The following is an 11206-nucleotide window of genomic DNA, read 5'->3' on the forward strand; positions in this document are numbered from 1 at the left end:
TTAAGTGCCAGCGGTGCTGCAACTGAGTTTTCTGGTGCCGGTCACGGTTCATAACAATTATAATAACTATAATACCGCTATTGTGTTGGTTTTTGTTTTTTTATATATCACTTCGTTTTTACAGTTTTACCACTGTCGTTTGGCTTACTCCTAATGTCCAGATTATGCTGTTCAACAGGTGACGCCTGACTGCATCTTGTAATAATATAATATTGTTTTACCGCACGAAGTGAACGTTTCGTGTCATTATATTATAATATAATATAATATAACTATTATTTATAAAATCGCAGCAACTCTGATCGAGATTGATCTATGCGATTTGTATTTGAAGCGAAATTGAAATCACAAAAAGTATGCTCAAACGTCTCGAACCAACGTTGTGATTAGTAATTTTTATTTCGATTTATTTCAATGGTCCAACCAACGACGTGGTTATTACGATTATTTCGACGACCAGTTTTTATTACCCTTAGATAACTGCATCCGGTTTAAATTTAATTCTCGAAGTGATTCGCGACGCTCCGTCGTGATCGTTGGACACAATGTTATATTATTATTATACCCATTGTCAAACGATTTTTATTGGAACGTCCTGAAAATTTATTACCATAATAATGAGAATTTATGGTCCTATTAATAGTCATATCATATAGTTGACACGTGCGCAAGAATTCGGCAAAGGTGACTGACTTTGATTTCAGGTTATATAGACAAACTTTAAAAAGATACTTTTTACTTGTTTTCAAATAGAGATACTTACTGCAGATACAACGTTTAAAAAGTATTTCAAATAAACCTATAAAAATGTATTTTATATAAATATATAAAAATACATGGCATAATATGTGGCAAGTATTTATGCTAAAATTGATTGTAAAATTTAATTTTAATTATCATAGATAGTAATAGGTAATTATATTATATTAAAATTAATTCTAATATCAGTTCACCGCTTATTAGCTTATAATTTTTAGTAATGATTTTTATTATTTATCAAATTTCGTTTAAATCATTTCCAACATATTTGCTTTTATAAAATGGTTTATATTCACCACGTTTTTCATTCGACTGATAATGAGTTTTTAACGAGTTTTACTGATTACACAACAGTGCAACACCTGAGTATTATAAACATTTTTCTCTGGTCACGGAACAGTTCATTACTACAACATAACTATATTTGATCTCGTTATATCGTTTGATATATTATTTTATTAGCAAAACCATTTGTTTATACAGTTATACACACAAGTGAAACCTAAACCTCGATCGATAATTACCTAACCAAAGAATATATTCGTGGCTATTAGTCAAAATCGTCGGATAGCTATTAAAACTTTGGTGCACAACATAGCTTTCCCAGATCTGAATACAGCAGAAAATATTCACGCCGAACAAAAGAATACCACAGAAAAATCGTCCACCAATACTGATAGTAATATAACTAAAACCAATATGCAATAAGCCGTAGCCAATAAGTATATCTCTTTAATTAAATTGATTAATTATTTTCATTTATTTCATTTATTTCACATAAACATTACTAAAACACTAGTATAAGACTTCAAAAACACGACTAGTAGGCTACATACTATTTTTTTTTTAATATAATGATTAAATGGTGTCATACTTCAAAAACGTGTGCTGTAAATTATGCTTTTACAGTTTTACATTATGAATAACTATAGTTATTAACTAAGACCAATAACGATATTAATTGCTACCGAATATTAATATTATTGTTGAACCAATTTTTCTTTTTTGCAATTTATCATCACATTTACAATTGTGTAACAAACACGCATAGTCTGTAATAAAATAAAAATATAATATTTATTAAATCTCCATCAAAAAATATTCTGGTATTATTTATTGTGTGAAAAAAAAGTCGTCTAAACATAATAATGTAACTTTGCTCTGCTCTGAGGTAGAGCAGTATACCTCCAAAATCCAAATTATTAGGAAAGTGCTTTGTGAGGTTTTTTGATAATTTTTATTTATAAATCATTAATAGACATCCAAATTAGTAAATGTTTTGATTTTTTGTACTTTTTCTAAGTATTAGGTTTATGTTTTACCAATATTACTATTTTTGAGGAGTGACTACTGGTTTTTTCTCTTCGGAAATAGGTATAACAAATAAAAGTAAAATACATTACTGTAATAGCTATCTAATATACTAGCTGATCCTTTGCACTTCGTTGCCCGTTAAATGTACCAACTTTATATGACTCAAACTTTGTTCAATTCGTTATTAAATATTCAGTGTATGGTGTTCAACATTTATCTTAACTTTTCTGTTGCAGTATATATTATCAGGTAGGCAATCTATCTGCGGTAGATCGCGGACCCAGTGCTGTTTGTATACGTAAGTATATGATTTAACTATTAAGTATCAAAGTTATACCAAGTTTATTTTGATATAATACGGTGGATTAATATAATTAATTAATACATAATCCTAACCTAACCTAACCGTACTAAAATCAGATGAATAAAAAAAAACAAATTTAACCCTTTTTAAATTAGCCTATCTTCTTCCTAGAGATCTGCACACAAACATTAATTTATATATAATATGGCTGATCCTGCGAACTTCGTGGCACATAAAAAATGACAAAAGATTGTGATTGTTCAAATCCTTTTTGGTGTAACTCACTGCAGTAAGTGCAACTTAGCCACCCTGGTAGGCAATGTGCGAAAATTCGATTTGATGCATGCTTGTAACTGATCTGCCCGATTAACCAATATAGCAACCAATAATAAATAAATACTATTTGTATTAGTTATTTCTCCTATAACCAATAGCAACCATTTATAAACAAATATTTCCATCGTAAATCTCAAAATCCCTGTTTGAGCACTTCTATTAATTGGTCGTAGCTTGATGTTATATAGCCTATAGCATTCCTCGATGAATGGACTATCCAACTATTCAAAATAATTTTTGAATTCGAACCAGTAATTCCTGAGATTAGCGCGTTCAAACACACAAACTCTACAGCTTTATATATTATAAGTATAAGTATAGATAAATAATAAATTATACTTATAGGCCATATAGGCTGAAATTCCGTTCAGAATCATTTTTCGTATGCAATGATTTATCATTGAATTGTTGATCGTGCACTGGGGAAAACCTTGTTGAAGAAATAAAGAAAGGATACAACAGCAATGTTATAACAGGAGCGGCTTTTATCAACCTCAGCGCCTCATAAGCAAAAATAGGGGGGATTAGGGGGTATTAGCACCCCCAATTTTAAAATTAATTGATTGTATCTTCATACTACAATTATTATATTTACCAATATTCTTAAAAAAATTGATTTATTAACTTGTATTTTGTAGAACTTGAAGCATTGACAAATTATGGAGACATTAATGAAATCTGTAATGTTTCATACAATTATGCAAAAACTTGGAGGATATTCCAAAAATATTAAAATTAAGAACCAATGAATACTATTTAAGAAGTGCAATTGTATTTGTAAGTGGGGATCGCTCTGGTCTAAGAGTATCCAATTGACATTACAAGTCATTAGTATGGTGAGACAATGATCGGTGGGAAGTGTATAATGACCTCAAAGAAACAGCTACAAACCCCTATGGAAATAAACAAAACATAGAATTTTTAATATACACTATATAAAGATTTTGATGAATTTTATTAATTTTTTTATAAGTTTATTACCTACTATTAGAACATTATAGCACAGCAATTTGATATCAAAAAGATAGAAATTTGATAAATGTAGATAACGTTTTAAAATATTATAATTAAAAAGAAAAATTTTTAGGAATTTCTAACTCAAAATAATTTGCACATTTTCGTAAATTTTATGCCTTTTGTCCAAATTTGAACTTTAAATGGTTATAAAAAAAATTTTGACAGACAATGGATTTTTACATGAACAAATGTCATTGTAACAATATATTAAGATCCTTATATTAAATTTTCAAGCTTTTTTACCCAACAAGTAAAATATTATTGACATTCATAGAAAACAAAACTAAAAACTGAAAATTGATAATGTCCATAAACATCTCAAAATAAGTCAAAATATTTTGAATATTTTATGGTATCAAAAATACTTACTTTACAAAAGTTTGGAAAACAGCACTGCTGTGCCTTTTTATATAAGCAGGACAAAATTATTATTTTACTACAAAAATATTTAAATTTAAAATATTAGGGACCACAATATTTCCGATACTAACTTTTCCAACCTTAATATATGCCAGCTAATCAAAGCTTAGATAATGATCATTATATTTTTATAATTATGAAGGTAATATGAAACATACTTGATAAAATATTTCCATGTTAATAATTCTCGTCCTTGTATATTGTAATTTTTGCTGGTGTGCATCATTCAATCTCATTGTTGACAAAATCAATTTTTTACATTTCATATCCATTTCTGTCCAATTTGAGCTATACAACGCAAATGTTATAGAATCTTTCTAAAAAAACAAAACATATAAAAAGAAATTAATATATAAAGTAATTTACTAACTTTTTAATGCGACCTAAATATATATATATGAAAAAAGCGGGTAAGTGGATAACCTCAGGGGCATGCTCAAGTGCTAATTATTGTATTTCTTATTTTTGGATCAGACAATTTTCTATTTTTTAGATTCTGAGTGAAACGATGAATGTATTGATTTTACAATGATGTGTGTTTTTTTTTTTATTTTTTTTTTATTTTTGTGTCTGTGTACACGATAAGTAGTCAAAATAATGCTTCGATTTTCGACTTCAGTATCTTGTTCGATGGGAAAGTGAATATCGTTGGTGCATTGGGGAGGTCAACATTTTAATTTCCCAGTAGTTTTCAAAAGCGATGTGAAAAACAAAAGAAAAATTAAGGAAAATCGGGAATTTTTACGCAAAATCGATTTTTAACAAAATCGATTTTGGTTATTGGTGTAACTCTAAAACAAATGACCGTAGATGCATGAAATTTTCACTGGTTGTTTATATTTGCATTTTCTATACACAATACAATTTTGAAAATATTTTGACTCTTTTTGAGCTGTTTACGGCCATTGTCAGTTTTCAATTTTTTTAGTTTTTTTTTCTATAAATATCAATAAAATTTTATCTGTTGAGTAAAAAAGCTTGAACATTTAATAGAAGGCTCCTAGGTTATTGTTTCAAAGGCAGATGAAAAAAATTAAAAATCCTTAGTCACAGTTTTTAATTATAAGCATTTAAAGTTCAAATTTTGACAAAATACGGAAAAATCACGAAAAATAGCAAATTATTTTAAGTTGAAATTCATAAAAATTTTTCTTTTTAAATCTAAGATTTGAAAATGTAATATAAGATTACTCATAAGTTTGTCTACCTTTATCAAAAAAAAAATGTCTAGAAGAAACTTAAATTAAATTTTTATGAGCGTCTGAAATTTATATTTTTACAACATTTGATATTTACTCGATTTCTCATGTAACAATTTTCTTATTTTATTGTAATTAAAAAACAAATGACTGTAGATACTTGAAAATTTCACTGAATGTTCATATTAGCATTTTCTATACACCATAAAATGTTGAAAATATTTTGACTCTTTTTGAGCTGTTTACGGACATTGTCAGTTTTCAATTTTTTTAGTTTTTTTTTCTATAAATAACAATAAATTTTTATTTGTTGGGTAAAAAAGCGTGAAAATTTAATATAAGGCTCCTGATATATCGTTCTAATAGCAGTTGAAAAATATTAAAAATACATAGGCACAATTTTTTTTTATAAGCATTTAAAGTTCAAATTTTGACAACATTTATCAAATTTATAATTTATTAATTATTTTGTGGTTAAAAATGTATAAAATGTTTAACTTTTATGGCTAAGGATTTAAAATTTAAAACAAGGCTCCACGTAAATAGGTTATATATAAATTACTTTATTCACAATAATATCATCAAATATACTTGGTAATAGGCTGACTGACCGTTTTCGCTCAGAATCGTTTTTCTTATACAATGATATTATATCATTGAATTCAAATTTAACACCATCCATTACAGTGACCCACTTGTAACCTACTGTACAGCAGAGCGACATCCACTTATCCACCTTTTTTTTTTTTGGTAAGTCTTTTGTTTTTGCTAAATGTTGTAAAACTTATAAGGAATCTTGATTAAATTTTCAAGCTCAAAATATTTTGTCAAAATTATAACTTTAGACGCTAATAAAATATATTATTGTGGATTTAAGCTCAACTGTTTTTTTTAATTTCCACCAACAATCTACGAGGAACCTTGTATACAATTTTAAGTTATTTGACATTTACATTATACATAAATACTGAGTATTTACTACAATATTAGTTTTAATACATTTTAGATTCTGAGCGGAGCGAGGAAGCTACTGGTTTTACAATGATGTTTATTTTTTATATATTTCCTATATACAAAATTTCTACCAGAAGAAGGGCTTCGATTTCAACATATAGTACCTTTTAGCAAATTGGATCAAGATGGTACTTAAGAGAGGTCAATTTTCGATTTTCTCAATAGTTCTTTAATGCCACGAGAAAAACCACCGACAAATTACGAAAAACCGCTAAAAACCGGATTTTAATTTCTAAAGCTTTGTATATCACCATAGAAACGAATAAAAAATTATAATATTTTAATATTAATTTAATTTAATTTAATATCTATAATATTTCGCAAAAGTACACCGAGACTGCGAGAATCGGCAGTCGGCAAAAGATAAAAACCTAATGAACGGCTCATAACATAACACGCATACTTATAACGATATGCCCACCTAATAAATATTATATCATGCGTATAATATACAGTAGAAAATCGATAAACTGTCTATTTCTTTCATCCGTCATCGCATTTAAGCAATGCGGGTATACGGCCTTAGATCATATTATGCTAGTATAAATGTATAATAATATGATCTAATATCATGTGGCCATGGTTGAGGCGGGCGATTATAATATTATATTTTAATACGTTATCGAGCGAGGGTACCTACACATTTTTTTGAAATATCCAAAATACGCGATAATCGCGTTTCAAAGAAGTACTCAACAGACGATAGATGAAGATTACTGATTATCTTGTATCGTAATGTGTGTGTTAGATGTCCGTACAACTGTAGTTGACAACAGTCTGTTGTACACGTTATTCGGTATTTTAATAATTGTGCTTACTTCGCAAGTTATTTTCCGGTACAACGCTTAGAAAGTACCATGAATTGTAAATTGTAATTTTTCATTTAAAACCTACCTGTTTATTTCAAGGCTTAAAAGATCTTATACCTACATAATGTGGTTCATCACTTTTATAATATACGAAATATAGATTAATTAATATAGATATAAAAAATATAGATTTTAAAAATATTATACATATCTCGTTTAACTCAGAATCTAATATTTTTTATTAAATTGAATGACATTTTTTAATAATTAGATTAAAACCATTGGTAAATAATTAGGTACCTACCTACATTTTATGCAAATACAATTATTGAGATTATTTTATATTTATATAGGTTATGATAGAAGAGGACGATTCTTATAATGTAGATAATGATTTGGCAACAATAATAATAAGTGATGAATTATAATTATTACCTATTCCATATTATGTTTGTTGATGTTATTTCATTCTGATATAAATTAAAAATAATAAGTTAGGTATTTCTAAGTTTCAACTTCAAATTTAATTTAAACATACATTGAAGCATAAGGTAATAAAGAAATTATAAATGTATAACATATTGTAACTAAAAAAAACTTAATAGTTAACAAAAATTTTGAATTTCAAATTCTAGTCGGCAATTTTAAAGAATACCTACACCCCCTATGATTTTTTTTGAGATCGTCCCTGCTTATACTTTAAGTAGGTATATAAATTTGAAATTACTTTAGTGTTTAATGTAGTAAATATAAAACATGACATGTACACTTGAGAAGTACAAAAAGGAATTCCAAAAAAAGCTTTCACGGATGTAAATGCCATATATTCCGTAAAATCGTCTTCCATAAAACTCTGAAAACATCAAATATATTAAATCGCTTGTTGTGAGATATATATATTTAAATATAAACAGCATGTGAAAACTACAAAACTACCCATAAACAAACAAAATGTTTGAAAAAACATAATTATATTTATATAAATAAATAAATGCTAGTGTTCCATCATGTTTGTATCTACCGTTAGCAAAATGAACCAAAGAAAAATGATTGAACACGACACAACAAATATTTGCAGTAACATCGTTGGTTGAAATATTGATAAAAATTCATCATATTTTCTATGTAAAAAGAAACAGATTATTACAAACATACTCATATTATACAACAAGATATCATTGTCTACAGCATGAAAAATAGACAAATTTTTACTAAGAAAAATTTATCTAGTCACTAGAAAAAATAATAATGATTTTGAAATTGTTTTTCCTACACATATTTTTTAAAATGTAATTAATTTTTTAGTTAATATTGTTATTATCTTTTTGTGTACCTATAATATGTTTATATTATTTATATTATTAAATATTCAAAACTTACATTAAATAGGTATTAATATAATAGATTGAATGATCAAAATTAAAAATATTTATTTTTTTATTTATAAAACAAAATTTATAGGTACTTACTTCAGAATGTTTTGATGGTCTATTATAAATGTTTTTAAGTCATTGAACTGATCCATATATTTTATATTTTCATTTGGTAACTTATTCTTGTTATCAATATTATCTGCAAAAACAACATATTATAATTATAGTTATCCATTGTGCTTTGTATTTTGTTTAACAACTTCATTTCATATTTTGTTTTTCAATAAATAATTAGTTTAAGAAATCTATTAATTACATAAAAAATTTTAATCAATCAGTTTTATATTACAATATCACAGATAATGTATTATTTTGTTCATTTTCAATATGAATGTTAATGTTGTATTTGTTTTAATGTATTTTTATACATTGGTGATTGCAATCGTGATTTTATATCTTTGTTTAACACACACATAACAAATAAATGTATGTGTGTTATCGCTTATTTTATTCTAACATACTAATTGATCTAGTGAAACTATAAGAATTCTAAAATTGGATTTGAATACTTGGGATCGAATTTCCAATATTTTTGATTTCGTCCAACTAAATTCTCAGAATGACATACTAAAAATAAAAAAATGAGTACCTAATTAGAAACATGTATTATTTCCATTTTTAGAGAAGTTAAATAAAAAAAATTAAAATTAGGTAAATCGATCACTATAGAAGCCTAGATGAAAAGTGGAAATATATTTTCAGAATTCTTATAGCCTAACCAGATCATTTGATACGTTGGAATAAAAACAATATAGTTAAATTCCTAAATTCCACGTGTGTTAGACGAAGACAGAATATCTTTATATCACAATATCAATGAGATAACTAATAACCATTTACCCACTCTAAATTTCTCTAACACGTGCATATCAATATTGTAGGTACTTACTATTTGGGAAGTGAAGAGATTTATGTCCGACCGATTCGAACGCAGTGGAAATCATTTGCAACTGACCGGTTAATGCTAAGGCCAACGTGTTCACAATAGTATCAAAAATAATGATAAATAACGTAGTAATGACCATGCCAAGCGATTCGAAGATGTGAAATACATAAAAATATGTGTTGTAAGTTTCTTCCGAGACGAATAAATATAAATTGAGAAGGTTCAGGCGATAGGCGCTGGACGATCCATCGTGATTTTTTATTATTATAAACGAGTCACTGAATACCACCGGGGACGCCACATACATTATTAATATTGTTAAAAAAAATATCGAGTATTTGTTCGTGTATTTAATGGAAAGATTTCGCCATGCGGTCAGTGTATGTCTGCCCTGGATACCGTACGACGTGAAGTCGAAATTCGTGATTGAAAAGCAATCCCATACAACTTTTGAGTTGTTGAGTATGATGTACATCTTGTAGTTCCCGTACAGCGCGTTTACGACGAAGCCAAAATAGACCATGGCCTGGATAATGTTATGGTTGTTTACGATATAATTCAAACCGTTTAAGCACGCTATAGCCGAAAAGAGACATTCGCAAACAATGAGAAATACAAAAATTCTGTAGTAAACATTGTGACGGCCTAGAAATGTTACTGTTTCGGTGTCCAAAATTTGATAGAACCCGAAAATTTTGGCCAACTTCTGGTTGAAAATTCTATTGCTATTGCTGCCGTGAATATTCATAATTATTATCAATGTTGATGTAATATATCTTTTCGTCACCTGTAAAAAAGTATACTTAAACTGCAAAAACTTAACTGAATACTCCTTATAACTGCTAACTACACTTTAATATAATATATACAATATTAGTCAATGTTAACAAACCTTTTCCAAAAATTGAGTATTTGCGATATTTATGATGTTATGATATTATAATACAGGTACACACAATTCTACGAAATTGACTTGAATTTTTAACCATTGGTTAGTTTGTGTATTTAAAATTGCATAGATCGTAGTACCACCCCTAGATTGTACAATTTTTAAGTAAATAGTTATACGCTGACCCAAAACATTTTTTTTTAAAAAGTTCTTAATGCTGTTGTGTATTTATTGTTTGAATAATGTTTTACAAAAATGAAATTTTACATAATGTTTGTATACTTACTAGGTACATCTTACAGCAGGTACCTACTGCTGTCTTATATCTATTTAACTGAATGTGTGCGACTCCAGTGAGTGACTGAGGTGGACTAGTGAAACACTCTAACACAATATACTTATTAACTGTCGTCTTTTCAAAAATGTATTAAAATTGGTTATGAATAATTTATGATTGACGTATTGATGCGTTTTTAATTATAGGTAAGTACTGAGGTCTAAGATACCTTCTAAGAATTATATAATTTTATCAGTATTTAAAACCCTTACTACGGCAACAGCCAGCGTGTCGACAATTTTGTATGTGCGTGCATGGTGTTGTCGATGTCAAGCGTATGTTTGCGTACATTATATTAATATTGTAGTAGTGACTGGGTCAAGGTTTTATCATTACCTACTTATTTTTTTAAAAGTTATTCAAAGTTTTTGAACTTGTGGGACAATGGCTTTCGAATTTGATAAGACATTTGTGGCTGATTTCGTTGATGAATATTATCCGGCATTGTGGAAAGTAAAAATTGATATCGCTAAAAATAAGTACTTGAGA

General features: G+C 27.7%; 1 protein-coding gene across 1 annotated transcript; it reads right to left on the reverse strand.

The window, feature by feature from the left end:
• Positions 1–1727: 1727 nt before the first annotated feature.
• LOC132949888 (uncharacterized) lies at positions 1728–10796 on the reverse strand. The gene is made up of 9 exons (XM_061021000.1): positions 10667–10796; positions 10384–10525; positions 9495–10278; positions 9446–9448; positions 8642–8744; positions 8194–8293; positions 7900–8025; positions 4309–4467; positions 1728–1811 (listed from the first exon to the last, which is right to left on the reverse strand). The coding sequence occupies exons 3-9, from the start codon at positions 10237–10239 to the stop codon at positions 1740–1742; spliced, it is 1308 nt and encodes a 435-aa protein (XP_060876983.1). The 5' UTR covers positions 10240–10278; positions 10384–10525; positions 10667–10796; the 3' UTR covers positions 1728–1739.
• Between the last annotated feature and the right edge of the window lie 410 nt (positions 10797–11206).

This window comes from Metopolophium dirhodum, chromosome 8 (assembly GCF_019925205.1).
Source record: "Metopolophium dirhodum isolate CAU chromosome 8, ASM1992520v1, whole genome shotgun sequence".
NCBI lineage: Eukaryota > Metazoa > Arthropoda > Insecta > Hemiptera > Aphididae > Metopolophium > Metopolophium dirhodum.

Coding starts and splice junctions, on each gene's coding strand:
- LOC132949888 (XM_061021000.1), bottom strand. CDS start 10,239: ATGAATATTCACGGCAGCAATAGCAATAGAATTTTCAACCAGAAGTTG. Junction 8,026..8,193: donor TTTGGTTCATTTTGCTAACG/GTAGATACAAAC, acceptor TGATGTTTTCAG/AGTTTTATGGAAGACGATTT. Junction 1,812..4,308: donor ACATGGAAATATTTTATCAA/GTATGTTTCATA, acceptor ATTTTATTACAG/ACTATGCGTGTTTGTTACAC.